Genomic DNA, 25,115 nt, shown 5'->3' on the forward strand with positions numbered 1-25,115 from the left:
CCCCAAGCCTTTGCACTGCTTCTGAGAGGTGTGGGAAATATGTTTTGATGTTGTAGTTTATATGAATTATTACTCAAAGTTCTGTGTTAATAGATCTAGTAAGGAATCTATTTTGTTGTTGTCTGTATTGCTACAAACATAGTTGCTGATAGGTAACTTTAAATAAACTACCAAAATAATTGAAACTAGTGTGACTATAGTGTGTTATTTTGACAAATAAAATATGCAGAATTTTAAAATACCATGTGCAGAATTTTAATTTTTTTGGGGGGCATAGACTTTCCCAAGGAGTAATGCAAAACTCTGTTTGAGCACCTGCCAGTCACACAGTTCATCAGGCCTCATGGTCAGTTAGGCCTTAGTACATTTGGGCTGATTTATTTTAAAGATTGACACTCCACATTGGCTTCTCCACACACCATCCGAATGCATCAGCTTCTTTAACAGCAAAGAAACACCTGGTTAGACAGACCTTTGTTACACATTTGTTCTTCATCACATTTCTATTTAAAATAGACGATATGAGCAGTTCCTGAGTCTTCTTTCAATCACACGCACTGGGCTGTCCCACCCAGCCCCTCAGACCAATCCACACTGAGACAGGACTGCAAATCCCATCTCCGCTGTCACCTAAGAGTCACCCCCTGGCTGAAACCAAGGTAGGTGTGGAGGGAAGTTCTTAACTCAGTCCCATCTGGGTGGGGAGGTGGAGAGGGATTGTCCCGGCTGCCTCACAGCTATTTGTGTTTCCGGGGGGGGAGGGGGGAGAGGTTGACAGAGAGACCTGGCTGGATTCCAGCTTGATGCAGGGGGTCCCTAATGCAGTAGGCTGTGACCATCTACTCTAAAATCCCCCCAGCTGTCTGCTCTTCCCCACACTGCTCAGCCAAGTCCCATTCCCTGCCCCTCACAGTCTCTGCTGGTCATCATGGGGACAGGACCACTCCCTTATCTGCATTGCTGGCACTGCCAGGCCCACCCGCTGCCAGAAGCCCCTCAGGCCCTGGTGGTGGCAGAAGAGTGAGTAAACTGGTGAGTCAACTGGTGCCAGGTGATGTTGCCCAAGTGAGCAAAGCATTTGCCACTGTCAGCACAGCTGTACAGCCGCTCCCTGCTGTGAATGCGCTGGTGTGTTCTCAGGTATTAGCTCTGTGCAAAGCTTTTTCTGCAGACAGTTCATTGGAATGGTCGTTCCCCGGTGTGCATGTGCTGGAGCTGGGTCAGCTTGTTGGCATTGCTGTTACCACAGTTGGCACAGCAGTACAGCTGCTCCCCTGTGTGTGTGTGCGCTGATGTCTACTCAGCTGCGAGCTCTGGGCAAAGCTCTTCCCACAGTCACTGCAGCGGTGCGGCCGCTCCCCGGTGTGTGTGCGCTGATGTATTCTCAGGCCCGAGCTCTGGGCAAAGCCCTTGCCACAGTCAGTGCAGAGATACGGCCGCTCCCCGGTGTGCGTGCGCTGGTGTGTTCTCAGCGTTGAGTTCTCTGCAAAGCTCTTGCCACAGTCGGTGCAACAGTATGGCTGTTCCCCGGTGTGCGTGCGCTGTTGTCTTTTCAGGTGTGAAAACTGTACAAAGCCCTTGCCACAGTAAGCACAGTGGTGCGGCCGCTCCCCAGTGTGCGTGCGCTGGTGTGTTCTCAGATTTGATCTCTCTGCAAAGCCCTTCCCGCAGTCAGCGCAGCGATACGGCCGCTCCCCGGTGTGCGTGCGCTGATGTGTTCTCAGGGCCGAGTTGTTTGCAAAGCTCTTGCCACAGTCAGTGCAGCAGAATGGCCGCTCCCCGGTGTGCATGCGCCGGTGCTGGGTCAGTGCGAAGGGGTTCCTGAACCTCCTGTCGCAGTCGATGCAGAGATGAGGACGCTGGCCCATGGGGAGCCTCTGGTGTGGAGTCAGGTTTGGTCTCTGGCTGAGTTTACCCCGGGGATGGACTGTGCTCTGTGCATGGCTCCCTCTGTGGGATGTGGGATTCTGTGTTCCTGCCGTGCTCTCTCCACATTCAGACTGTGCCCTCGTTCCTCTCGGGATCCCATGCCCTGCTGGAGAGAGCAGAGGCAATCCCAGTGTTAAACCAGCAGCCCTAACCGTGAGCTCTCAAGGATGGAAAATGTCACAGATGGAGCGATTCCCCAGTTGTCTATGACTGGTTTTTGGATTGGTGCCTCACCCTGCAATGGCGGCTACTGTCCGACAGGGCAGGACCCAACCCCTCCCTCCGGGCACTGAGACCTGGCCTGCGGGGTTACAGTGCCACTCAGATTTGCCCCCGCCCATGGTCATGATGGTGGGGGAGGCGGGTCAAATTTTAGTGCATGGCTGTGCCTCCCAGATCACCTCTACCCCAGGGGTTCTCCACCTTTTTCTTTCCGAGGACCCTCTCAACATGCTATAAAAACGCCATGGCCCACCTGTGCCACAATAATTGGTTTTCTGCATATAAAAGCTGCGGACGGTGTTAGGGGGCAGCAAGCAGGGCAATTGCCTGGGCCCCCATGCTACAGGGACCCCCATGAAGCTACACTGCTCAGGCTTCAGCTTCAGCCCTGAGTGGGAGGGCTCGGGGACTGGGCTTCAGCCCTATGCGGTGGGGCTTCAGCTTTCTGCCCTGGGCCCCAGCAAGTCTAATGCCTGCCCTGCTTGGAGGCTCCCCTGAAACCTGCTCAAGGCCCCCAAACCCCTGGTTGAGAACCACTGCTCTACCTCACACCAACCCCTCTGCAGCAGGCTGGGGTTAGGGTTGCAGTGCTATGAGAAGCGTACTTCTTTGGGCAGCAAGTTCCTCCTGGGCAGGGCGAGGAGAAGGGCAGGTGTTGTAAGGTGTGTGTGGGGGGGGGGGGGGGCGGGTAGTACACCCAGCCAGTCAGTCAGTCAGCTATAAAAATCCTTAGTAGCTGTTCCCTTTGCTTCACCTGTAAAGGGTTAAGAAGTCTCACTGCTATGCTTAGGTAAGAGGAAGTGAGTGGGCACCTGACCAAAAGAGCCAATGGGAAGGCTAGAAATTTTTACACTTGAGTAAAAACGTCCCTTTTGTCTCTCTGTTGTTGTTCTCTTGGTTGGAGAGACAGGACAGCAGCTGTGCTGTAAGAAGCTTGGAGCAAGGTATGAAAATCATCAATATCCATACTTAGACCTTCTCATTTGGAACTACAGCTATGTAAGTGGAAGAGGAATGTTTAGTTAAACGCGATCAGGTTTATCTCTTTTTGGGGGGCTTGTGGATGCCTCTGTGCTAACATGTGCTATTGTTTTCTTTTTGTAACTTTTAGGCTAGACCCCAGAAAGCCACTCCTGGTGTTTAATCCTTGCAGTGTTTTTTTTTTTTTAAATACCTAACAGCAGCCTAAGTTTCCAGATGTTTTTTCTTGCTTTTTTTCTTCCATAAAATTTGCTTCTTTGTGGCTTATTCCTGTGGGGGTGTGAATCTTTTTCTAGGAATTCCTTTTGAAGAAATCGTTCACTCTCAGCCTGAGCTTTCAGTCTTTGTGTAAAACTAAATCTAAACTAAAATCCTCAAGAAGGTGAGGGTTTGGGGGGAGGTGTGTGTGTGTGAAGGATTTGGGGGGATGAGCAGTCACTCGGGGTTTGTGTGGTGTAACCTGGAAAACACATCTGTATTGTGTCACAACCCGATCCCTGGTACTGCTGAGCTGGAAGGGGTGAATGGTGCCACCCAGCCTTTAGTCTACAGACAGTCACAGACATGTTAGGGCTGAGGGCTGTGCTAAGCATTGACACTGAAACAATGTAAGTGACACAGGTTTTATGCCAGAAAGAGCAGCAGGAAAAGGGATGTGACAAAGGCCATCCCACCACCCTCTCTCTCACACCCAGCCCCTACACCAGGGTACTCGAAGTCATGGCCCACAGGACGATTTAATCTGGCCGCCAAATGTGTCCACTCTCCCCACAGCAGCTGCCTGGCACGTGGGGCAGTTTTAGATCATTACACTGAAACGCTGCAAGTGCTAGAGATCTGCTCTATACAATGGCATCCTCTGCATGGCATCACCTTACACAAGCATGTACAGAGAAAATTAGAAAGGCCAAGGCAAAAAACAAACTGTAACTATCCATATAAAGGGAAAAAACAAAGCATTTTGCAAATCCATGGGAAAGCAGAGGAAAACAAAGATAGACAACGCCCATTAGTATGTCCAGTTCTGGGCCCCACATTTCAGGAAGTATGTGGACAAATTGGGGAGGGTCAGAGGAGAGCAACAATACTGATTAAATGTCTAGAAAACATGACTTATGAAGTAAGTGAAAAAACTGGGTTTGTTTAGTCTGGAGAAGAGAAGGTGGGGCGAGAACTCCTGATAATACTCCTCATGAACATAAAAGGTTGTTACAATGTAAATTGTTCACCTTATTCACTCAGAACAGGACAAGATTTTATGGGCTTCAATTGCAGCAAGGGAAATGGAGGTTAGAGATTAGGAAAAACTTCCAACCTCTGGGGGTACTTAAGCACGGGAACAAAATTATCTACGCAGGTTGTGGAATCTCCATCATTGGAGGTTTTTAAGAACAGGTTAGACAGACACCTGTCAAGGATGGACTAATTCATACTTGGTCCTGTCTCAGTGCAGAGATGATTTCTAAGATTCATTGTGCCCATCCAGCCTGGCTTCCTGCCTATCTGAGCCAGAGTATCTCCCCCAGTCATTCCTGACTCCAGCCCAGAAGAGCGAAGCTTTGAGAGAGAGACACCCCATCTCCACTGACAGACTCCCAGTGAGGGAGAATCCATCATGTCCTTAGGGGAGCTCTCCCAGTGGTATATTCCCCCTCCCACTAAACACTGGCCCCTAATTCCCAGCTTCAATCTGTCTCTCTTGAGCTCCCAGCCAGTAAATCTCGCTCCGCCTTTACTGTCTACATAAAGGAGTTCTCCGCTAGCAGGTGTGTAAATCAGAAGGGACAGGATTATTATCACTCACCTGAGGAGGGGCTCTCTGGCCCAGAGTTTACCCTGGAGCCCTTGGCATCCTGGATCCAGAGCTCTGCGTTCCCTAGCTCGATCCGGTGGATTAAGTCCGGTTTGGAACCTGAAGAGCCTGTTTGGAGGGAAAGTTTTATTATGAAAGTTTATATGTTTGTGCAGCACCTGGCATGACAAGACACCAATCTCGCAGGCTGCTTTAGAGGAAAGCACAAGAGAGCCCAAGTAGGAGAGTAATGAAATAAACCTTCCTTAGAGAAGATTTCTTCCCATCTCTCACTCGTACTCTGAATCAGCAATGTCTACAACCCTTCTCATTTTGCAGTGGGGACTGAGTTTAAAACCTTGCTGGGGTAACTCTAGATGTTCCATAGAAATATCCCATTCTGCTAACACCTTGGCCTCTATGCTATCTTGTGGTGCTACATTCCATAGGATAAGTGTGTGATATGGATTTCCTTTAACCCACAGAAACACCAGTGAACACCCATTAGTCTCAGATTAAGAGACAGGGTGAACAGAAAATCCGCAACCATCTTCTTTCTGGTCATTATTTCACTTACCCAAATGTCTCCTGAAACATTTATCACAGGGAAGACTTTGGAAGAAGGGAACATTGCTCCTTTGCCATCTTACAGCTGTTGAAACATTTTGGGCATGTCATTAAGGCATATCGGCCACAACCTGTCATAGCAGGTGTCACCAGGTGGTGCCAATACAAAGACATTCTAGTTCTTTTGCATTGTTCAACTGTACAGTTGTTAAATTTACTATGTTCATTCTTTCTGGGGAAGTAAGGAGCTGTTGCATGTGTTTTTTTTTCCTGCCTTATTTGTCTAACTAGAGTCAGTTTCTGAGGCAGAATTGCTGCCCTCAATGTCTGGCTGGGATTCCTGGAAGAGATTGTTGCTCATGGGCTGTTTGCGACCACCACCTCTGCGCCTTGACTGAGGTAGGTCATGCAAATCAACAAGTCACACTAAGATTATCTCCAGGCTCTGTAGCCCTGAGTTCTCCTCCAACAGGGAGCTGACCTGAAAGGAGCTGGCATTTGCCACCACTCAATGATAGTGTGGCACATGGCAGTCAAAGCCTGGAGGGAACCCAAATGTTTTACAGATGTGAGTAAATGAAGGGAAATCAGTCCTGACCCAGGGAAAGGAGGGTCCAGTAATTCCTCAGCATCTGGTCCCGGTACAGCTGCTGCTCTGGCTGGGATAGGAGCTCCCACTCCTCCCGGGTGAAATACAGAGCGACGTCCTCAAACACCACCTGGAGCTGCTGGCAACAAGCGTTACACACTCAGCACCTTCCGCTCCAGCCCCCAGCCCGGAGTCTCAGCAGGGGACGCGGCTTCTAGGGGAGCGACTCCCAGGGAACCCCCCGTCCAGCACCTGTGACCCAGGGAGACTCCCCCCCTGCTCCCGCAGGGACCCGAGGGAAGGGGATCGCGCCCATCTCCGCCCAGCCAACGTCCTCCCCTCCCTGGCCCCAGGGACGCTCCCGGGTTTGCGGGTGGTGTCCCGGGGCCCCAGCGCCGCTCCCCGACCCCAGCGCTCCGGCTGCTGCAGCCCCCGGCCCCGGGGTCACTAGCGCGGGAGGGACCCGGGTCCCGGCCCCCTCGGCTCGGCCCCCAGCCGGGACCAGCCAGTGCCCGGCCGGGGAGTCCCCGCCCCGCGTCCTACCTGCGCCGGCCCCGCTGCAGCCATCGCCGGGCTCGGCTCCGGCCCCGGCCGCTTCCTCCGCCCGGGCAGCGACTTCCCGCCCCGCGGCTGCTGCTGCCTCCCCGGGGCCGCCTCTCGCCCGCTCCGCGCCCTGGGGCTGCAGCCGGGACCCGCCTGCGCGGGGGCTGGGCTGGCCCCGCTCCGCCCCGCGCCTGCGCCGCCGGCTCCAGCAGCCGCGGGAGGCCCCAACGCAGGGACCTTCCGGCCCAGCGCCTGCTCTGGGCACCTGGGGCCCCGCTGTGTCGTGGGGGCGGGCCAGGAGCCCGGACTCCTGGGTTCTCTCCCGGCTGTGGGAGGGGAGCGGGGACTAGTGGGTATAAGAGGACCCCGGCAAGGCTGTGCAGCGTGTGTGTCACAGTAAGAGACGGCTCGGGCTGTGTGATGTTGGTGCGTTTGTTACAAGGGATCACAGCGTGGGGTGTGATCCCCTGTAATATGTGTGTTACAGGAGAACTGTCTGTGTGTTAGAGGAGGGCTGTGTGTGTGTTTCAGAAGTGTTAGGCCCAAATAAAGACATAGCAGACAATACAGGTATGCCAACTTGACTGAAGCTAGGCTAACAAAGGTTTCTGGGTAATCTTTGAGTGGAAAAATGCTGAGAAGCAGTGTGTCTCACAAGGAGCTGGGAAAAGTGAGATAAGACAGGGCTGCATTCTTGTGTGCAATGTGCTGCCTCGAGAATGGCTAGTTTGTTTAGAGAACAGATAAGGAGACTCGCATTCCCCTCTCCCTATCTCATTTTAGATTCTGTTCTGTATCTGTTCTTCACTCCCTGTTCCTAACTTCTGGTACTCGTCAATGTGCTAATAAGAAATTGTGTAAATGTCATCATGTTATTAATCACCTAATGTTGCTATAGGTACACACGTAGGTATACAAAATAATTCTAGGGTTTAGTTGTTAGAAAAGGGTGGGAAATTGCATAAATGAATAATCAATGATGCGACGGAACTGTCTATATAAACTTATGTTAGTTGTAAAGAGTAAACTGGTTCTCTCTGGAGACGGGCTGCTCTCTGTTGTCGTGTGCTCTCTTCAATAAAGAGCTTTTGATCGGACATTGCTGGTGTTGCCTGTCTCTCTCGCGGTCAGACAACGAACTTTGCCGTCTGGGTTCGAGTCTCTGACAGAAGCTCACACATGGCTGTAGTTAGTGTGTGTGTGTGGGTGTTTCAGGAGCTCACACCCATATCCCTGCCCAGCGCCATGAGGAGGACAGGCGCCCCATACAGATGCCGTGTTCTGGCCTCGGTGCTGGCACTGAAGCAGCTGTCCCTGCCCCCCACTCATCATGCTGGGCCCTGCACACCTCAGGTGCCACCCCCTCTGGCCACAACAAATGGTCCAAAGTCAAGCATATCAGGAGCCTGTGGGACGCTAAGCGCAGCCAGCTCTTCCAGAATCTCACCATGCTGCTGCGCTTCGCTGGGAAAGGTATGGGGGGCAGGGGAGGAAGGTGTGGATCCTGTGTGTGACACAGCCCCAGCCAGAGGGAGCGCTACAGAGCCCTGCCAGCTTCCCGGTGCCCCACAAGCTCTGCCACAGTGAGGGGGCACTAGAGAGTTTTCCTAGCCCCCCACCTCCCCGGTACCTGATGGGGCCCAGGCAGAGGTTGTGTCTACAGAGCCCTGCCAGCCCAGCCTTGACCACTAGCACTGACCCTGTTGCCCCTAACCCCAGCACCCCCTAACCTCTGTTAACCCAAGGCCAGAATCCTCCCTGGCTGCTGGAGCAGAGGATGCTGCTCTGTGGGGTAGCATTTCCCCTTCTCATCGTTTCTCCACTGGACCTTTCCTCTGCTTCACAGCACCTCCCCAAAGTCTCTGCCCATCTCTCACAGCTGTTTCGCATAAGGGAGGCAGCCCAGTCTCTGTGGTTCAAGCAGCCTAAGGTAACAGCTCATGGTGGCTGAAGAGGGGAAGGGCCCTGGAACAGGTAGTTTGGGGCAGGAAGTGGGTCACCAGGGGCCTCAGGACTCCTGGGTCCCATTGCCAGCTGTGCAAGGGGGATAGTGGGTTATAGCAGGGGGACTCAGAGTGAGGACACCTTGATTCTATCCCTGGCTCTGGGAGGGGAGTGGATCGTGGTGGGTTAAAACGGGGGACTGGGAGTCAGCGCAGTTGAATGAAGGAGCGAGGCTGGGCTTGAAGTTATGGTGCTGGGCTGGACTACAGGACTCGTGGTTTCTATTCCTAGTTCTGCCACTTGGTCCCTCTCTGACTTTGGGCAAAAGCAGGTCAGTGGTTCTCAACCAGGGGTACACATACCCTGGGGGGTATGCCGAGGTCTTCCAGGGAGTGCACCATCTCATCTGGAGAGTGGCCTAGTTTTACAACAGGCTATATAAAAAGCACTCTCAAAGTCAGTACAAACTAAACTTTCATACTGAAAATGACTTGTTTATCCCACTCTATATACTATACACTGAAATATAAGTACCATATTTTTATTGCAATTTATTTATTTTATAATGTAAAAATGAGGAAATCAGCATTTTTTCAGTACTAGTGGGCTGGGGCACTTTTGTATTTTTTTGTCTGATTTTTTAAGCAAGTGGTTTTTAAGTGAGGTGAAACTTGGGCATACGCAAGAGAAATCAGACTGCTGAAAGGGGTACAGTAGGTTGAGAGCCACTGACTTAAGTCATAGGGAATAGCCAGACTGGATCAGAGCGGAGGCTTAATTTGTTTGGTCAGTGATCTAATCTAATATACTTCAACTAGGCACTAGACAGCGTTTTATTTTCATTATTCTTGTAACCATTTCTGACTGTTATGCCTCATTGCTTGTACCCACTTAAAAATCTCTCTTTGCAATTAATAAACTTGATTCATAGTTTCATCTAACCCAGTGTGTTTAAGTAAAGTGTCGGAGTAACTTTGTTTATGGAAATGAATTGGTGTATATTATTCCCTTTAAAGGAATAACGAATTTAGCATTTCTCGACTGCCTGGGAGAGGGTTGGACATGACAGAACATACATATCTGAGGGAAAATCTGAGTGTGCTGGGGTGACCTAGTGGGTCAGGTGTGGAGGTAAGGAATATGGGGGAGATGGACAGAATGGGGCACACAGGGATCTTGGGGGCTCATAGGAGCTAATGAGGTAACAATGATCCGAGGCAGAATGCAAGTGGGGATGCAGGGACACATACGGGTGGAGGGGGGGGCAGGGACACATGGGGACAGAGGGCAGATGTGCCTGACTCAATTGGAGAGGCCAAGGGTGAGCCAGGGTTCAATAGGGGAGGCTCTCCAAATCACTAACAATCCCTCTTCCCCTCTCCCTCGAAAACCGCCTGTTCCATACTTCTCCCACCCACACCCAACAACTCTCAATGTTCACTCCAGGCTCCCTCCCAGCAATAACTCCCCTCTTCCTCAGCTCCTCCATTGCCCCCTGGCTCCCCTAAGCCTCTGCACTGCTTCTGAGGGGTGCGGGAAATACATTTCGATATTGTAGTTTAAATGAATTATTACTCAAAGTTCTGTGTTAAAATGTCTCGTAAGGAATCTATTTGTGAAAAATCATTTCCGGAATTTTTTTTTGTTTGTATTCTTACAAACATAGTTGCTGATCGGTAGTTTGAAATAAACCATCAAAATAATTGAAACGAGTGTGATTATATTGACAAATTAAATATGCAGAATTTTAAAATATGGTGTGTAGAATTTTTAATTTTTGGGGGGCATAGACTTCCCCAAGGAGTAATGCAAAACTCTCTGTGAGCACCTGCCAGTCACACAGTTCATCAGGCCTCATGGTCAGTTAGGCCTTAGTACATTTGGGCTGATTTATTTTAAAAGATTGACACTTCATATTGGCTTCTCCACACACCATCCAAATGCATCAGCTTCTTTAACAGCAAAGAAACACCTGGTTAGACAGACCTTTGTTACACATTAGGTACATAATTTTTCTTCATCACATTTCTATTTAAAATAGACGATATGAGCAGTTCCTGAGTCGTCTTTCAATCAAACATACTGGGCTGTCCTGCCCCACCCCTCAACCCAATCCATGCTGAGAGGACTGCAAATCCTATCTCAATGTCACCTAAGAGTCACCCCCTGGCTGAAACCGAGGAAGGTGTGGAGGGACGTTCCTGCCTCAGTCCCATCTGGATGGGGGGTGGAGAGGGATTGTCCCAGCTGCCTCACAGCTATATGTGTTGGGGAGAGTTTGACAGAGAGAACTGGCTGGATCCCAGCTTGATGCAGGGGGACCCTAATGGAGTAGGCTGTGACCATCTACTCTAAAATCCCCCCACACTGCTCAGCCAAGTCCCATTCCCTGCCCCACACAGTCTCTGCCGGGCATCATGGGGACAGGACCGCTCCCTTATCTGCATCGCTGGCACTGTGCCAGGCCCACCCGCTGCCAGAAGCCCCTCAGGCCCTGGCACAGGGGTGTTAGTGAGTCAACTGGTGCCAAGTGAGGTTGCCCAAGTGAGCAAAGCATTTGCCACAGTCAGCACAGCCGCTCCCTGCTGTGAATGCGCTGGTGTTCTCAGGTATTAGCTCTGTGCAAAGCTTTTTCTGTAGACAGTGCATTGGAATGGCCGTTCCCTGGTGTGTGCATGCTGATGTATTCAGAGGTTTGAGCTGTGTGCAAAGCCCTTGCCGCAGTCAGCGAGGAGTCTGGCCACTCCCCAGTGGGCATGTGCTGGAGCTGGGTCAGCTTGTTGGCATTGCTGAACCTGTTACCACAGTTGTCATAGCTGTACAGCTGCTCCCCGGTGTGTGTGTGCGCTGATGTCTGGTCAGCGTACTGGCATTGCTGAAGCTTTTCTTGCAATCATCACAGTGGTACGGCCGCTCCCCGGTGTGCGTGCGCTGGTGTATCCTCAGGGTTGAGCTCTGGGCAAAGGCCTTGCCACAGTCGGTGCAGCAGTGCGGCCGCTCTCCGGTGTGTGTGCGCTGGTGCAGTCTCAGGGTGGAGCTCTGGGCAAAGCCCTTGCCACAGTCGTTGCAGTGATACGGTCGCTCCCCGGTGTGCGTGCGCTGGTGTATTCTCAGCTTTGATCTCTCTGCAAAGCTCTTGCCACAGTCGGTGCAGCGGTGCGGCCGCTCCCTGGTGTGCGTACGCTGATGTGCTCTCAGGCTTGAGCTCACTGCAAAGCTCTTGCCACAGTCGGTGCAGTGGTGCGGCCGCTCCCCGGTGTGTGCGCACTGGTGTATTCTCAGCTTTGAGCTCTCTGCAAAGCTCTTGCCACAGTCGGTGCAGCGGTGCGGCCGCTCCCCGGTGTGCGTGCGCTGGTGTATTCTCAGCTTTGAGCTCCCTGCAAAGCTCTTGCCACATTCATTGCAGCGGTATGGCTGCTCCTCGCTGTGCGCGCGCTGGTGTTTTCTCAGGGATGAGCTCTGTGCAAAACACTCTTCGCAATCAGTGCAATGGTGCAGCCGCTTCCCAGTGTGTGAGAGCTGGTGCATTCTCAGGTAAGTGCGCCGTGCAAAGCCCTTTCCACAGTGAGCACAGAGGTACGGCCGCTCCCCAGTGTGTGTGCGTTGGTGTATTCTCAGTATTGAGCTCTGTGCAAAGCTCTTGCCACAGTAATTGCAGTGGTACGGCTGCTCCCCGGTGTGTGTGCGCCAGTGTCTTCTCAGTATTGAGCTCGTTGAAAAGCTCTTGCCACAGTCGGTGCAGAGATATGGCCGCTCCCCGGTGTGGGTGCGCTGGTGTATTCTAAGCGCTGAGCTCTCTGCAAAGCTCTTGCCGCAGTCAGTGCAGCAGTGCGGCCGCTCCCCGGTGTGCGTGCGCTGATGTATTCTCAGGCTTGAGCTCTGCGCAAAGCCCTTGCCGCAGTCGGTGCAGCAGTATGGCAGTTCCCCAGTGTGCGTGCGCTGGTGTCTTTTCAGGTGTGCAAACTGTGCAAAGCCCTTGCCACAGTAAGCACAGCGGTGCGGCCGCTCCCCGGTGTGCGCGCGCTGGTGTGTTCTCAGGGTTGACCTCTCTGCAAAGCCCTTTCCGCAGTCAGTGCAGCGATACGGCCGCTCCCCGGTGTGCGTGCGCTGGTGTGTTCTCAGAGCTGAGCTCTTTGCAAAGCCCTTGCCACAGTCAGTGCAGCAGTACAGCCGCTCCCCGGTGTGCGTGCGCCGGTGCTGGGTCAGCGCGGAGGGGTTGCTGAAATTCTTGCTGCAGTCAATGCAGTGGTGGGGACACAGGTCCATGGGGAGTCTCTGGTTGAGTTTACCCCAGGGATGGACTGCGACTACATGGATCCCTCTGTTGGCCATGGGATCCTGCGTTCCTGCTGCGCTCTCCCCACATTCAGACTGTGTCCTCATTCCCCCCAGGATCCTGAGCCCTGCTGGAGAGAGCAGAGGCAATCCTAGTGTTAGCTCACGGTTAGGGCTGCAAGTTTGTCATGGATGATTGTTTTTTGGATGGGTGCCTACCCTGCAGTGGCAGCTCCTGTCCCACAGGGCGGGATCCAATGCCTCGCTCTGGGCACTGAGACCTGGCCTGCGGGGTTACAGTACCACTTAGATTTGCCCCCACCCCAAGTCATGATGGTGGGGGCGGCAGGTCAAATTTCCATGAATGGCTTTGCCCCCCAGATCACCTCTACTCCAATCCCTCTGCACCAGGCCGGGGTTAGGGCTGCAGTGCTGGGAGAAGGGTGCTTCTTTGGGTAGCAAGTTCCCCCTGGGCAGGGCGAGGAGGAGGGCAGGTGCTGTAAAGGGGGAAGTACACTCAGCTAGCTATAAAAATCCTTAGCAGCTGTTCTCTTTGCTTTATCTGGTTTTGTTTTCAAACTGATTTTGTGTTTATTTCAATCAGAAGGGTTTATTTACATGGTGCTGGTTCTTCACTTTCTCCTGTTTTACAGCATGAGGTCTGTTCCCCATTTTTTTTTCCTGTTATAATTATAATGATTTGAAACTAGTTCAGTTAAGGGGCTACAATCCCTTCATGTGGATGCAGTGAGACCAGTTTAAAGCTGCTTAGAACAATGTAGCTTATTCCTGTGGAGGAGTGAATCCTTTTCTAGGAATTCCTTTTGAAGAAATCATTTACTCTCGGCCTGAGGTTTCAGTCTTTGTGTAAAACTAAACTAAAATCCTCAAGAAGGTGAGGGTTTTGGAGTTAGTGTGAAGGATTTGGGGGGATGACCAGTCACTCAGGGTTTGTGTGATGTAACCTGGAAAACACATCTGTATTGTGTCATAACCCGATCCTTGGTACTGCTGAGCTGGAAGGGGTGAATGGTGCCACCCAGCCTTTAGTCTACAGACAGTCACAGACATGTTAGGGCTGAGCGGTGTGCTAAGCATTGACACTGAAGCAATGTAAGTGACAAAGGTTTCATGCCACAAAGAGCAGGAGGAGAAGGAATGTGACAAAGGCCATCCCACCACCCTATCACACCCAGCCCCTAACACCAGGGTACTCGAAGTCATGGCCCGCAGGACGATTTAATCTGGCCCCCAAATGCATCCACTCTCCCCACAGCAGCTGCCTGGCACGCGGGGCAGTTTTAGAGCATTACAGTGAAACTCTGCAAGTGCTAGAGATCTGCTCTACCCAGTGGCGTACTCTGTATGGCATCACCTTACACTAGTCGTATGTGACTGTCCTGCCCTGGGTCATTTCCAGCTTTTTCCTTGCTCACTGGGGACAGGCTTCTCAAGTCTGAGAGGCCATGTGTGAAGGGAAGTGGCAGAGAGGGGGTGAGGTGGGAACCTGGAGAGGACAGCGCCTTCTCTGCCAAGGGCCAGTGACTCGGGGATGCTCTTGCAGGGGGCAGAGGCATGAAAAGCCATCTGAAAAGTCTCTAGGGCGCCCCTTACCTTGGTATGATTTTCTGAGGTGTGGGAAACCTAGCAGGTGTTGTGGTCTATGGCCGGACAGGCTTGTCTTTCTACCTAGGTACTTGTTTGCCCCCCAGCAGCCAGCTCACACAGTCTCTCTCTCTCTCTGCTCCTCCTCACCAGCAGTCCAGGTAATCTGTCTCCTCAGAGTGAGGGATGGGGATATGGGGCTCAGGAGAGCTCTCAGTGAACGTCTTAGAGACAGCACACAGCGTCTCTGAAACTTCCCCAGCAGCTAGAACACAGACTCTCTCTCTCTCTGTGTGTGTGTGTGTGTGTGTGTTTCTCTCTCTCTCTCACACACCCACCCACCCACCCACCCACACACAGTGTCCTGGCTCTTTCACACTCACCTCCGAACACACACTTGTATTATTGTTACTTCTTGGTACTTCCTATAATGCACATATATTCTCTGCAATTTTACTCTTCCGAAGTGTGTTACTTTAGGGTTTTGACTGGTTTATGCATTTCATGATTTTTATTTCTCTTGCACTGAAATTTAATTAGTGAGTGCTAAAATACCTAACCTCTCCTGGCTGGAGTAATTATCCCTATGGTAACTTTTAATATATATATATTATCTAGGGACATACCTCGCACATAACAAAATTTATTCTGCAGGTGGATGGAAAAAATGAGAGGGAACATTGCTCAAAGCCCCAGTGCCCTTTCTATTAAACAGCTGGGGAAGCTGAGGCATGTAGTGACTCACTTCTAGAACTGAAGTGAGATCTTCTGAATCCTACTGCACTGTCCTACCCACTAGATAAATACGGCCCAAAAATTTTTTCCCCCACCATGGAGATCTCTCTCATTCCCTCAGCAACCCTCAAATCTCCCACCACTGTCCCATATCACATTCCACCCCCCTGCCCATTTCATCACAGCCCCATTTCCGATCCATTTCTTTGTCGTGGTTTGGAGGCCCCATCATATGTAGGTCTCATTCTAGGTCAGAGATTACCAATGTACAGAAGAAATAGGAAGTATTGTAAGAGCCCCTCTGGTTTACCTAGAAGATTTTCAATGACCTGAAATTCAAAAAAGAGTCATACAAGAAATAGAAAGGCCAAGACGAAAAACAGAACTAAATTAGGGATATAAAGGGAAAAAACAAACAAAGCATTTTTCAAATACATGGGAAGACAGAGGAAAACAAGCACAGGGTAGGTCTATTACTAAATGAGGAGAAAAAGACAATAAGAGGAAATACAGCAATGGCTGAACTGATAAATGCGTCTTTTGTTTCAGTTTCTGCCAAAAAGTTAGCAGTGATTGGTCAACTAACAAAGTGAACATCGGTGTCAATGGGGTAGGATCTCAGGCTGAAATAGAAAAAGAAATAGTTATGAATTACTTAGACAAAATAGATGTTTTCAAGTTGGCAGGGCCTGATGAAATACATCTTAGAATAGTTAAGTAACTGGATGAAGAAATCTCTGAGCCATTAGTGATTATCTCAGAAGTCGTGGAGGATAGTAGCAGGGCCGGTGCAACCATTTAGGCAGCCTAGGCGGTTGCCAGGATTTGGGGGGCGACATTTTCTTTGGCAGCGACTGCGCGGCTGGATCTTCGGCCACCCTGGTCGCTGCCAGCATTTAGGTGGAGGGAGCTGGGGCAGGGGAGCAGGGGGAAGGCTGCCTGCATCAAGTAAGGGGGGGGGCAAGCACACAGGGGAACTCCTCGCCCCAGCACACCCCTGCCCCACCTCCTCCCAGAGCATGCCATGGCTGCTTCACTTCTCCCATCTCCCAGGCTTGCAGCGCCTAAGCTGATTGGTGCCTAAGCGGAGGGTGGGGGCACCTAAGAGCGGAGGTGGGGAGCTGCCGCGGGGGGGCGGTGCGCTTCAGGGCGGAGGCAGGGAGCTGCTGCGGTGGGGGGGGGCAGCTCAGGGCGGAGGCTCAGGGACGGGGGAGGGCGCAAGGCGGAAGTTTCGCCGAGGGCACGAAACATCCTTGCACCGGCCCTGGATAGTAGAGGGACCCATGGACGGGAAAAGGGTAAGTATAGTACGCAGCTATAGACAGGGGAAAAAGGAGGACCAAGGGAATTACAGCCCAGTCAGCTTAACTTCAGTGCCTGGAAAGATAATAGAGGAAGTAATCTAATGCTCTATTTGTAAGCACCTAGAATGAAATAAAGTAATAAGTAAGAGTCAATATGGATTTGTCAAGAACAAATTTTGTGAAACCAACCTAATATCCTTCTTTGACAGGTAACAAGCCTAGTGGATAGGGGAGAAGCAGTTGATGTCACATATCTTGACTTTATTAAAGTTTTTGATACTGTCTTACATGACCATCTCACTAACAAAGTAGAGCAATATAGGCTAGGCAAGGCGACTAAAGGTGGTTGCACAACTCAGAGTATTATGGTTCACAAACAAGATGAAAGGGCGCATCGAGGGATCGTGCAGGGATCTGTCCTGGGTCTGGTTCTAGTCAGTATCTTCATAAATGATTTGGACAGCAGCACAGAGAATACACTCAGTGTTTACAAATGATTCTAAGAGAGGCCTGGTTGCAAGTGCTTTAAAAACAGGATTAAAATTCAAAAGGATCTTGACAAACTGGAGAAATAGCATGAATAGAAAAGGAAGAAACTCTAGAAGATCCTATTCAAAGTACTACATTTAGGTAGGAATAATCAATCACACAAATACAGAATGAGAAGTGACTGCCTAGGAAGGAGTGCTGCAGAAAAGGATCAAGCACTTATAGTGGATCACAAATTAACTATGAGTTGAACAGTGGAATATAGTTGGGGGAAAAAGCAAATATCGTTCTGGGATGTATTAGCAGGAATGTTTTAAGCAAGATGCGAGAAGTACCGTATATACTTGTTCATAAGCCCGTTCGTTTATAAGCCGACCCCTCAAGATGGTTAGGTAAAAATAGCAAAAACTGTATGACCCTTTCATAAGCCGACCCTATATTTCAGGGATTGGCAAACTTTGGCTCCCAGTCCGTCAAGGTAAGCCGCTAGCGGGTCGGGACGTTTTGTTTACTTGGAGCGTCTGCAGGCACAGAGCCCCTCAGCTCCCGATGTCTGCAGTTTGCCGTTCCCAGCCAATGGGAGCTGTGGGAAGCGGTGCCCTGACCGGCCGGGAGCCAAAGTTTGCTGACCCCTGCTGTATTTTAAAAGCTGTCATCACAAGAAACACTCAAAAGTTTTGCTAGAATTATTTTAATGTAATCTAATGAAAACCCTGTTGTTATAACTGAACTAATACGTATTCACCTTCAAAATTACAGTCACTATTAAAAATCAGTAAATGGATATTTAAAACAAGTAACTTCAAACAATATGAGACTTTAAAAAGTCTTAAAATCCTTCGAAGTCTGAATTAGTCTCTGATTCACCAAGCAGTTCATTAAACTCAGCTTCAGTCACAGCTGCACCTGCATTGTTGTCATCATAGATGTTGGCAGTGTCGTCTTCAGACTCAGATTCCTTCTCATCAGCAGCCTCTCTTGTGTCGTCATCAAATATGGCATCATCTTCTGACTCGTCGAGTGCATTGCTGATACAGCATTTCCTAAATGATTTTTCTACCATCTCCGAGGGAATGGACACCCACGCGTCCTTGATCCACTGGGCAACCAGATTGATTTCGGGCTTCATAAGATTGCCGCCTTTTGTCAACTTCGCCATGCCTGAGCACATCCATTCAGACCACATTTTACGTAGCCTGTTTTTAAAGGGTTTGTTCAGGCAGACATCAAGCGGTTGTAGAACTGACGTTAAGCCTCCCGGTATTATAGCCAAAGTAGTTTTCATATTTTTGGCCACATTTTTCACCTCATCCGTCTTGTGTGCCCTGAACATGTCCCAGACGAGCATAGCAGGTTTCTTGCAAAGTGCTCCTGGTCTCTTATTCCACACTTTTTCCAGCCATTCAATAGTCCCACTTTCATCCATCCATCCCTTTTTGTGTGCACGTACAATGACACCAGCAGGAAATTTCATGTTTTTAGGCAAAGTTTTTCTTTTAAAAATAACAACAGGAGGGAGCTTTGATCCATTTGCCAAACATGATAAAACCACCGTAAAATAGATTTTTTCATGGCCAGTGGTTTTAATTAAAACTGTTTTTTCACCAACACCGGTTACCGTTCTGTTGCTCGGGAGATCGAATGTCATTGGTGTTTCATCCATATTTCCTATTTGTGATAGTTCAAATGCACATTCCTTTCGATATTTTATAATAAACCTTTGGAAAGATTCGATTTTATCTTCCAGATCTCTCGGCAGCTTTTGCGCTATCTTAGTTCGCTGACAAAGACAGAGACCATGACGGTTCATGAAGCGAGTACACCAACCCGCTGATGCGACAAACATTGATGGCTTTACTGACTTGTATTTGTCGTCTTTCGACATTTGCAAAGCACGCAGACGAATTCCAGTTCTAGTGACAACGTACCCATTTTGTTGGCATTCAACAATCCAGTTATTGAGATCTTTCTCTAGCTCAGGAAATGAAGCACACCTTGTTGGACATTTTTTCTTGCTTCTTGGCATGTCTTTTAGTGTTGTTTTATTTTTTCGCCATTCTCTTACTTGCTTCTCATTGATACAGAATTCACGAGCAGCGGCGCAATTGTTGTTTGCTTCTGCATATTCAACAACTTTAAGTTTGAACGCTGCGTGATAAGCAGACCTTTTTCTTTTGATTTCACCGTTGTTCATTTTAAATACTAGTATGAAAATAGATTATTATTATTATAGTTATAGATTTTGTAGAACTTTATATAGGAATATCACCTGCTTTATCAAATTATTATTATTCTTTGTCTATTTCAAAGGAGCCCTGTAGATAGCCTGTTATCGCCACAGACATGGAAATTTCAATTTTATTAGAGATTCCAGCAATTCTGCACGTTATATTTTCATATTGGCTTGAGAATTATGAGGTCCATTGGTAGAAATGCATGAAGAGATCAAATTACACAGTAGTGGACTGATACCAGTGCTCTAGTACTATTATTCACTGTATTTTTCTGATTGGCTTGTAAGGTGTTGCATTTTGTGAAATACTGGGTCAAATGTCATGCAGATCTGCAGCACTGCTCTTTTAGTATTCCTTTCAAGCCAATCTAGTCCACTGAACAAAGCCTTTGCAACTTTAAAAGGCTGCAGTATTGACATCACTAAATGGGTTGGCAAACTTGGGCTCCCGGCCTGTCAGGGTAAGCCACTGGCGGGACGTTTTGTTTACTTGGGAGCGTCTGCAGGCATGGAGCCCCTCAGCTCCCTGTGGCCACGGTTTGCCGTTCCCAGCCAAGGGGAGATGCAGGAAGTGGCACAACTCCCATGGGCTGGGAACGGTGAACTGTGGTCAGAGGCAGCTGAGGGGCTCCATGCCTGCAGATGCTCCAGGTGAACAAAATGCAATGTATTATATATTCAGTTCAATAATTCCATAAAGTTTAGAATCATCAAATTTTGGTGTAGACCCATTTATAAGCCGACCTCTGCCCTTTGATGCGTCACTTTTTTACCAAAAATATTCAGCTTATGAACGAGTATATACGGTAATTCTTCCCACACTATTCAGCGCTCATAAGGCCTCAGCTGGAGTACTGTGTCCAGTTCTGGGCCCCACACTTCAGGAAGGATGTAGACCAAGGGGAGACTCAGAGGAGAGCAACAATACTGATTAAATGTCTAGAAAACAAGACCTATGAAGAAAGTGAAAACACGGGGTTTGTTTAATCTAGAGAAGGAGGGGAGGGAAGAACCCTTGACAACAGTCCTCCCACACATAAAAGATTGTTACAAAGTGGAGGGTGATAAATTGTTCTCCTTATCCACTGAGAACAGCAGAAAATTTAATGGGATTCAATTGCAGCAAGGGAGATTTAGGTTACAGATTAGGAAAAACTTCCAAACTCCGAGGGTAGTTAAGCACTGGAACAAAATTTCCTGGGAGAGTGTGGAATCTCCACCATTGGAGGTTTCTAAGAACAGGTTAAACAGACACCTGTCAAGGATGGACTTGGTAATACTTAGTCCTGTCTCAGTGCAGGGGACTAGACTAGATGACCTACCTTGGTCTCTTCTAGTCCCAAGTGCCTATGATTTCTAGGATTCAAAGATATCAAGGCCAGACAGGCTCATTGTGCCCATTGAGTCTGGCTTCCTGCCTATCCCAGCCAGAGAAACTCCCCAGCGATTCCTTCCTCTGGCCCAAGAACTCCTGGCTCAGTTAGAGTGGGGCCTTGAGAGAGAGTCGTCCCATCTCCACCGACAGACTCCCACTGAGGGAGAATCCATTGCATCCTGAGGGGAGCTCTCCTAGTGGTTCATTCCCCTCCCAGATAAACACTGGCCCCTAAATCCCAGCTTCAATTTGTCTCTCTTCAGCTCCTAGCCAATGGAACTCACTCTGCCTTTGCCTTCCACATCAAGGAGCGCTCCGCTAGCAAGTGTGTAAATCAGAAGGGATCAGATTATGATGACTCACCTGAGAGGGGGCTCTCAGATCCAGAGTTCACCCTGGGGCCCTCGGCATCCCGGATCCAGAGCTCTGCCTCCCCTATCTCGATCTGATGGATTAAGTCCGGTTTGGAACCTGAAGAGCCTGTTTGGAGGGGAATGTTTTATTACTAAAGTTTGGGGGGCAGGGACTCATTTATATGTTGGTGCAGCCCAGCACAACAGGGCCCTGACCTCGGTCATGTTTTTGCATGCACCTAGCATGACGGGACACTGCTGTCAGTCACTGTTTCAGAGGAAAGCGCAAGAGATCTCAAGCAGGAGAATAAAGAAATAAACCTTCCTTAGACGAGATTTCTTCCCATCTCTCATCAGGCAAGTACAGTTTGTACTCTGAACCGGCAACATCTACACCCCTTCTCACTTTGCAGTGGGGGCAGAGTTTAAAGCCTTGCCCTAGATGTTCCATAAAAATATCCCATTCTGCTAACACCTTGGCCTCTATGCTAACTTGTGGCACCACGTTCCATAGGATAAGTGTGTGACATGAATTTCCTTTAACCCACAGAAACACCAGTGAACACCCATTAGTCTCAGATTAAGAGACAGGGTGAATAGAAAATCCACAACCACCACCTTTCTGGTCATTATTTCACTTACCCAAATGTCTCCTGAAACATTTATCACAGGGAAGACTTCGGAAGAAGGGAACATTGCTCCCTTGCCATCTTACAGCTGTTGAAAAGTTTTGGGCATGTCATTAAGGCACATTGGCCACAACGTGTCATGGCAGATGTCACCAGGTGGCGCCGGTACACAGACATTCCAGTTCATTTGTGTTGTTCAACTGTACAGTTGTTAAATTTACTATGTTCAATCTTTGCGGGGAGGTGGGGAGCTATTGCAGCAGCATTTTTTCCCTGCCTTATTTGTCTAACTAGAGTCATTTCCTGAGGCAGAGTTGCTGCCCTCAACCTCCTGCTGGGATTCCTGGAAGAGACTGTTGCTCCCAGACTGTTTGCTAACACTACTAATGTGCCATGACTGACGTAGGAAACGCAAATAAACAAGTTACACTAAGGGCTGGTCTACACTGGCAATTTAAAGAACTGCATCCTTCCCGCTCGAGGGTGTGAAAAAATACCACGCTGAGCGCAGCAAATTTCAGCGCTGTAAACCACCAGTGTAAACAGTGCACCAGCACTGGTAGCTACGCCTAGTGGAGAGGGATTTTTCAGACTGTTTTTTTAGAGCTGCGTGCTTTAGCGTTGCCACTGTAGACCAGCCCTAAGATTAACCTCAGGCTCTGTAGCCCTGAGTTCGCCTCCAACAGGGAGCTGACCTGAAAGGAGCTGGCATTTGCCACCACTCACTAATAGGGTGCCACATGGCAGCCAAAGCCTCGAGAGAACCCAAATATTTTATACATGTGAATAAATGAAGGGAAATCAGTCCTGACCCAGGGAAAGGAGGGTCCAGTAATTCCTCAGCATCTGCTCCCGATACAGCTGCTGCTCTGGCTGGGATAGGAGCTCCCACTCCTCCCGGGTGAAATACAGAGCGACGTCCTCAAACGCCACCTGGAGCTGCTGGCACAAGCGTTACACACTCAGCACCTTCCGCTCCAGCCCCCAGCCCGGAGTCTCAGCAGGGGACGCGGCTTCTAGGGGAGCGACTCCCAGGGAACCCCCCGCCCAGCACCTGTGATCCAGGGAGACTCCCTCCCCCCCCGGTCCCCCGGGGACCCGGGGCCCTGCTGGCCGGGACAGGAGTCGCCCTCGGCTCCCCACGGGGCTCTGGGCGGGGCCCGAATCCCAGGGCAGGGAACAGGCTCCGCCCCCGCTCCCGCCCCAGCTCAGGCTCCTCTGCCCGGCCGGGGCCGCGCTGGGTGGAAGGGGCCGCGCCCGGCTCCGCGTGTCCGCCCGGCCAGGGCCCCCCCGCGCCGCTCCCCGGCCCCCGCGCTCCGGCTGCTGCAGCCCCGGCCCCGCGGTCACTAGCGCGGGAGGGACCCGGATCCCGGCCCCCTCGGCTCGGCCCCCAGCCGGGACCAGCCAGTGCCCGGCCGGGGAGTCCCCGCCCCGCGTCCTACCTGCGCCGGCCCCGCTGCAGCCATCGCCGGGCTCGGCTCCGGCCCCGGCCGCTTCCTCCGCCCGGGCAGCGACTTCCCACCCCGCGGCTGCTGCTGCCTCCCCGGGGCCGCCTCTCGCCCGCTCCCCGCCCTGGGGCTGCAGCCGGGACCCGCCTGCGCACGGGCCGGGCTGGCCCCGCTCCGCCCCGCGCCTGCGCCGCCGGCTCCAGCAGTTGGGCCCGGGGCCTTTCCCATTTCACCCCGAGGAGGCGCTATCCGCCCTGCGGTTCGGATAGGGGTCGTTGTGTTAATGTGCACGCCGGGTGGACCCTGCAGATGCACATAAACCGTTTATAAACGCGCCTTGGTCTAGTTCCATTTCAAAGGGGACACGATCAACATGCTTCAAGGAACAGTGAATGTGCATCAGGTTGCGGCTCGACAGCCTGCGCCCAGCAAGCTAGTTGAGGGTGGATCACATCGCAGTGCTCGAATCTACTGCCCTAAGCAGCTGCTTAGCTTGCCCAGGCTTGGAGCTGCTGGGAGGTATTGCACAAGAATAAAGCTGGGGCAAGAAGTGGCGTGGCCAGGTGCTAGAGAACAGGCGAACAGCCTGTGGTGACCCAAGACATGCTTGGTCAGTCACTGTGACAGCCACAGACAGCCCGTGTCCTCACTCCAGAGCCATCCCTAAAGTGGAAGGCAGGGGAGGTGGCATGAGTCTTGTGATATTTGGGTGATATTCCTGAAATCCCCAGTTCCTGGAATTGTGTTTATGCCAAAATCTTCACTGTCTTTTTAAAAAAGGATAAGCCCTGAGGCTTGAGAAAAAATCTTGGAAATGCAGCCCCTAATGGCTATGAAAAAAAGGCAAATAAACAAAACCTATTTTGTAAGGGCTCATGGTTTTTAAACTGACTTGATTTTTTGAGGCTTGGCTCACTATTTTTGGTCGTGCAGTGGGCAATGCTGTGCTAGTTCCTGTTTATGGAAGGACTCATTTACTTTGCTTTTGTTTTAGTTTACAGGTTGATTTTTAAAGGCAAATACAATATTTTCAAAGATTTTGAGGCTGGAAGGGGCTATTTTGCCCATCCCCTCTGGCTTCCTTTGTAACCCAGGTCAGATAATTCCCAGCAATTCCTGCCTAGGGCCCAGTATCTTGTGGTGGTTCTACAGCTGAGCTCATTGTCAGATTACAGAAACTGCCAGAGCAGTAGTGAAATTTTCAAAAATTATATAGGGTCCTAAATCCCACTGGCTTTCAAGGAGACTTAGGCACCTCAGGAATTTGTCACTTTTGAAAATGGGAATTAGTGTTAAGGGCTTTCCCTTCACCTGGTTCTTGTCACACAGACAGAAAGCAGAAGACCAGAAGTCCAAAGTGCAAGCAATGTAATGTTTATTGGGGTTAATTAGGCAAGCATATCCATAGCTCTGACAACACAGGGCCGTTTCCCCAGGGTTCCTGTTCCCACTCCTCCTCCTTAGCAGGCCCAAATATACCTGCAGTGCACGCCTCTGGTTCCACCCCTTTCAATTTATGGTCATGTTCCATTTTGGAGGGTCTTGGGCCTAGGGGCTTTGGTACCACCTCTTTTATACCCTGTGGGAAAGGTAGGCAATGAGGGACAGGCTTTTCAGTATTTCTGATACCTTCCCCAAACACACTCAACCCTCCTTGAGAGAGAAGCCAAGTATCCTTCCAGTGTATGCTCATATATACAATACCGGCAGCGGATAGCATCCATCAGAGTCCTCTCCAGCATGGTTCTGGCTGTTGGAGTAATGAGTGTGTGCTCCATGTCCTTCACCCAGGGCATCAGGACTCCCAGCTCCTGGCTACCAGTAGTTGTTCCAGGGCAAGTTTTCTAAAGTGCCCAGTGTTTGTCTATAGGCTTGTTTGTTAGCCTGAGATAGAAGTTTCAGTTTGATTTTTGATACTCATGTATCCTTACTAATATGTAAGGACGAAGACACTGTGTGTTGTATGCCCACAACCAGATGGGGCTTTTAGCACGAGATAAGAGATGGAGCATTGCTGGGTAGAGATGGTTGGCACAAGCCATATGACACAAGCATGCTTTCACTTCAAACTTCTACTTTATTTAGTTTCAAACACATAGAAA

The 25,115-nt window shown here is 50.2% G+C and overlaps 2 protein-coding genes and 1 pseudogene across 6 annotated transcripts in view; all 3 read right to left on the bottom strand.

Annotated features, from left to right (window-relative positions):
* The window catches only part of LOC127052766 (zinc finger protein 883-like), a 30,331-nt gene extending 7,265 nt beyond the window's left edge, over positions 1-23,066 (bottom strand). For 2 of the 5 annotated variants that reach the window (XM_050956753.1, XM_050956748.1), the window contains exon 1: positions 6,668-6,771. Coding sequence is in view for 2 of the 5 variants with exons in the window: in XM_050956751.1 (XP_050812708.1) it covers positions 6,624-6,647 (24 nt within the window). In the remaining 3 variants the exon portion in view is untranslated. Of the gene's footprint in view, positions 1-6,623; positions 6,772-23,051 lie in introns of those variants that run through there. The other 3 variants (XM_050956751.1, XM_050956747.1, XM_050956750.1) reach the window with 2 other exon arrangements.
* LOC127052854 (zinc finger protein 239-like) lies at positions 187-22,350 on the bottom strand (annotated as a pseudogene).
* Positions 10,321-25,115, bottom strand: part of LOC127051388 (zinc finger protein 420-like) — a 36,840-nt gene continuing 22,045 nt past the window's right edge. Inside the window, exons 6-9 of the mRNA XM_050953652.1 lie at positions 22,709-23,143; positions 22,378-22,504; positions 20,947-21,063; positions 10,321-12,973 (exon numbers count right to left, since the gene is read on the bottom strand). Of these exons, the coding sequence (XP_050809609.1) occupies positions 11,340-12,973; positions 20,947-21,063; positions 22,378-22,504; positions 22,709-23,143 (2,313 nt within the window). The 3' untranslated portion in view covers positions 10,321-11,339. The remainder of the gene's footprint in view (positions 12,974-20,946; positions 21,064-22,377; positions 22,505-22,708; positions 23,144-25,115) is intronic.

The sequence above is a fragment of the Gopherus flavomarginatus genome, chromosome 5, assembly GCF_025201925.1.
Source record: "Gopherus flavomarginatus isolate rGopFla2 chromosome 5, rGopFla2.mat.asm, whole genome shotgun sequence".
Lineage (NCBI taxonomy): Eukaryota > Metazoa > Chordata > Testudines > Testudinidae > Gopherus > Gopherus flavomarginatus.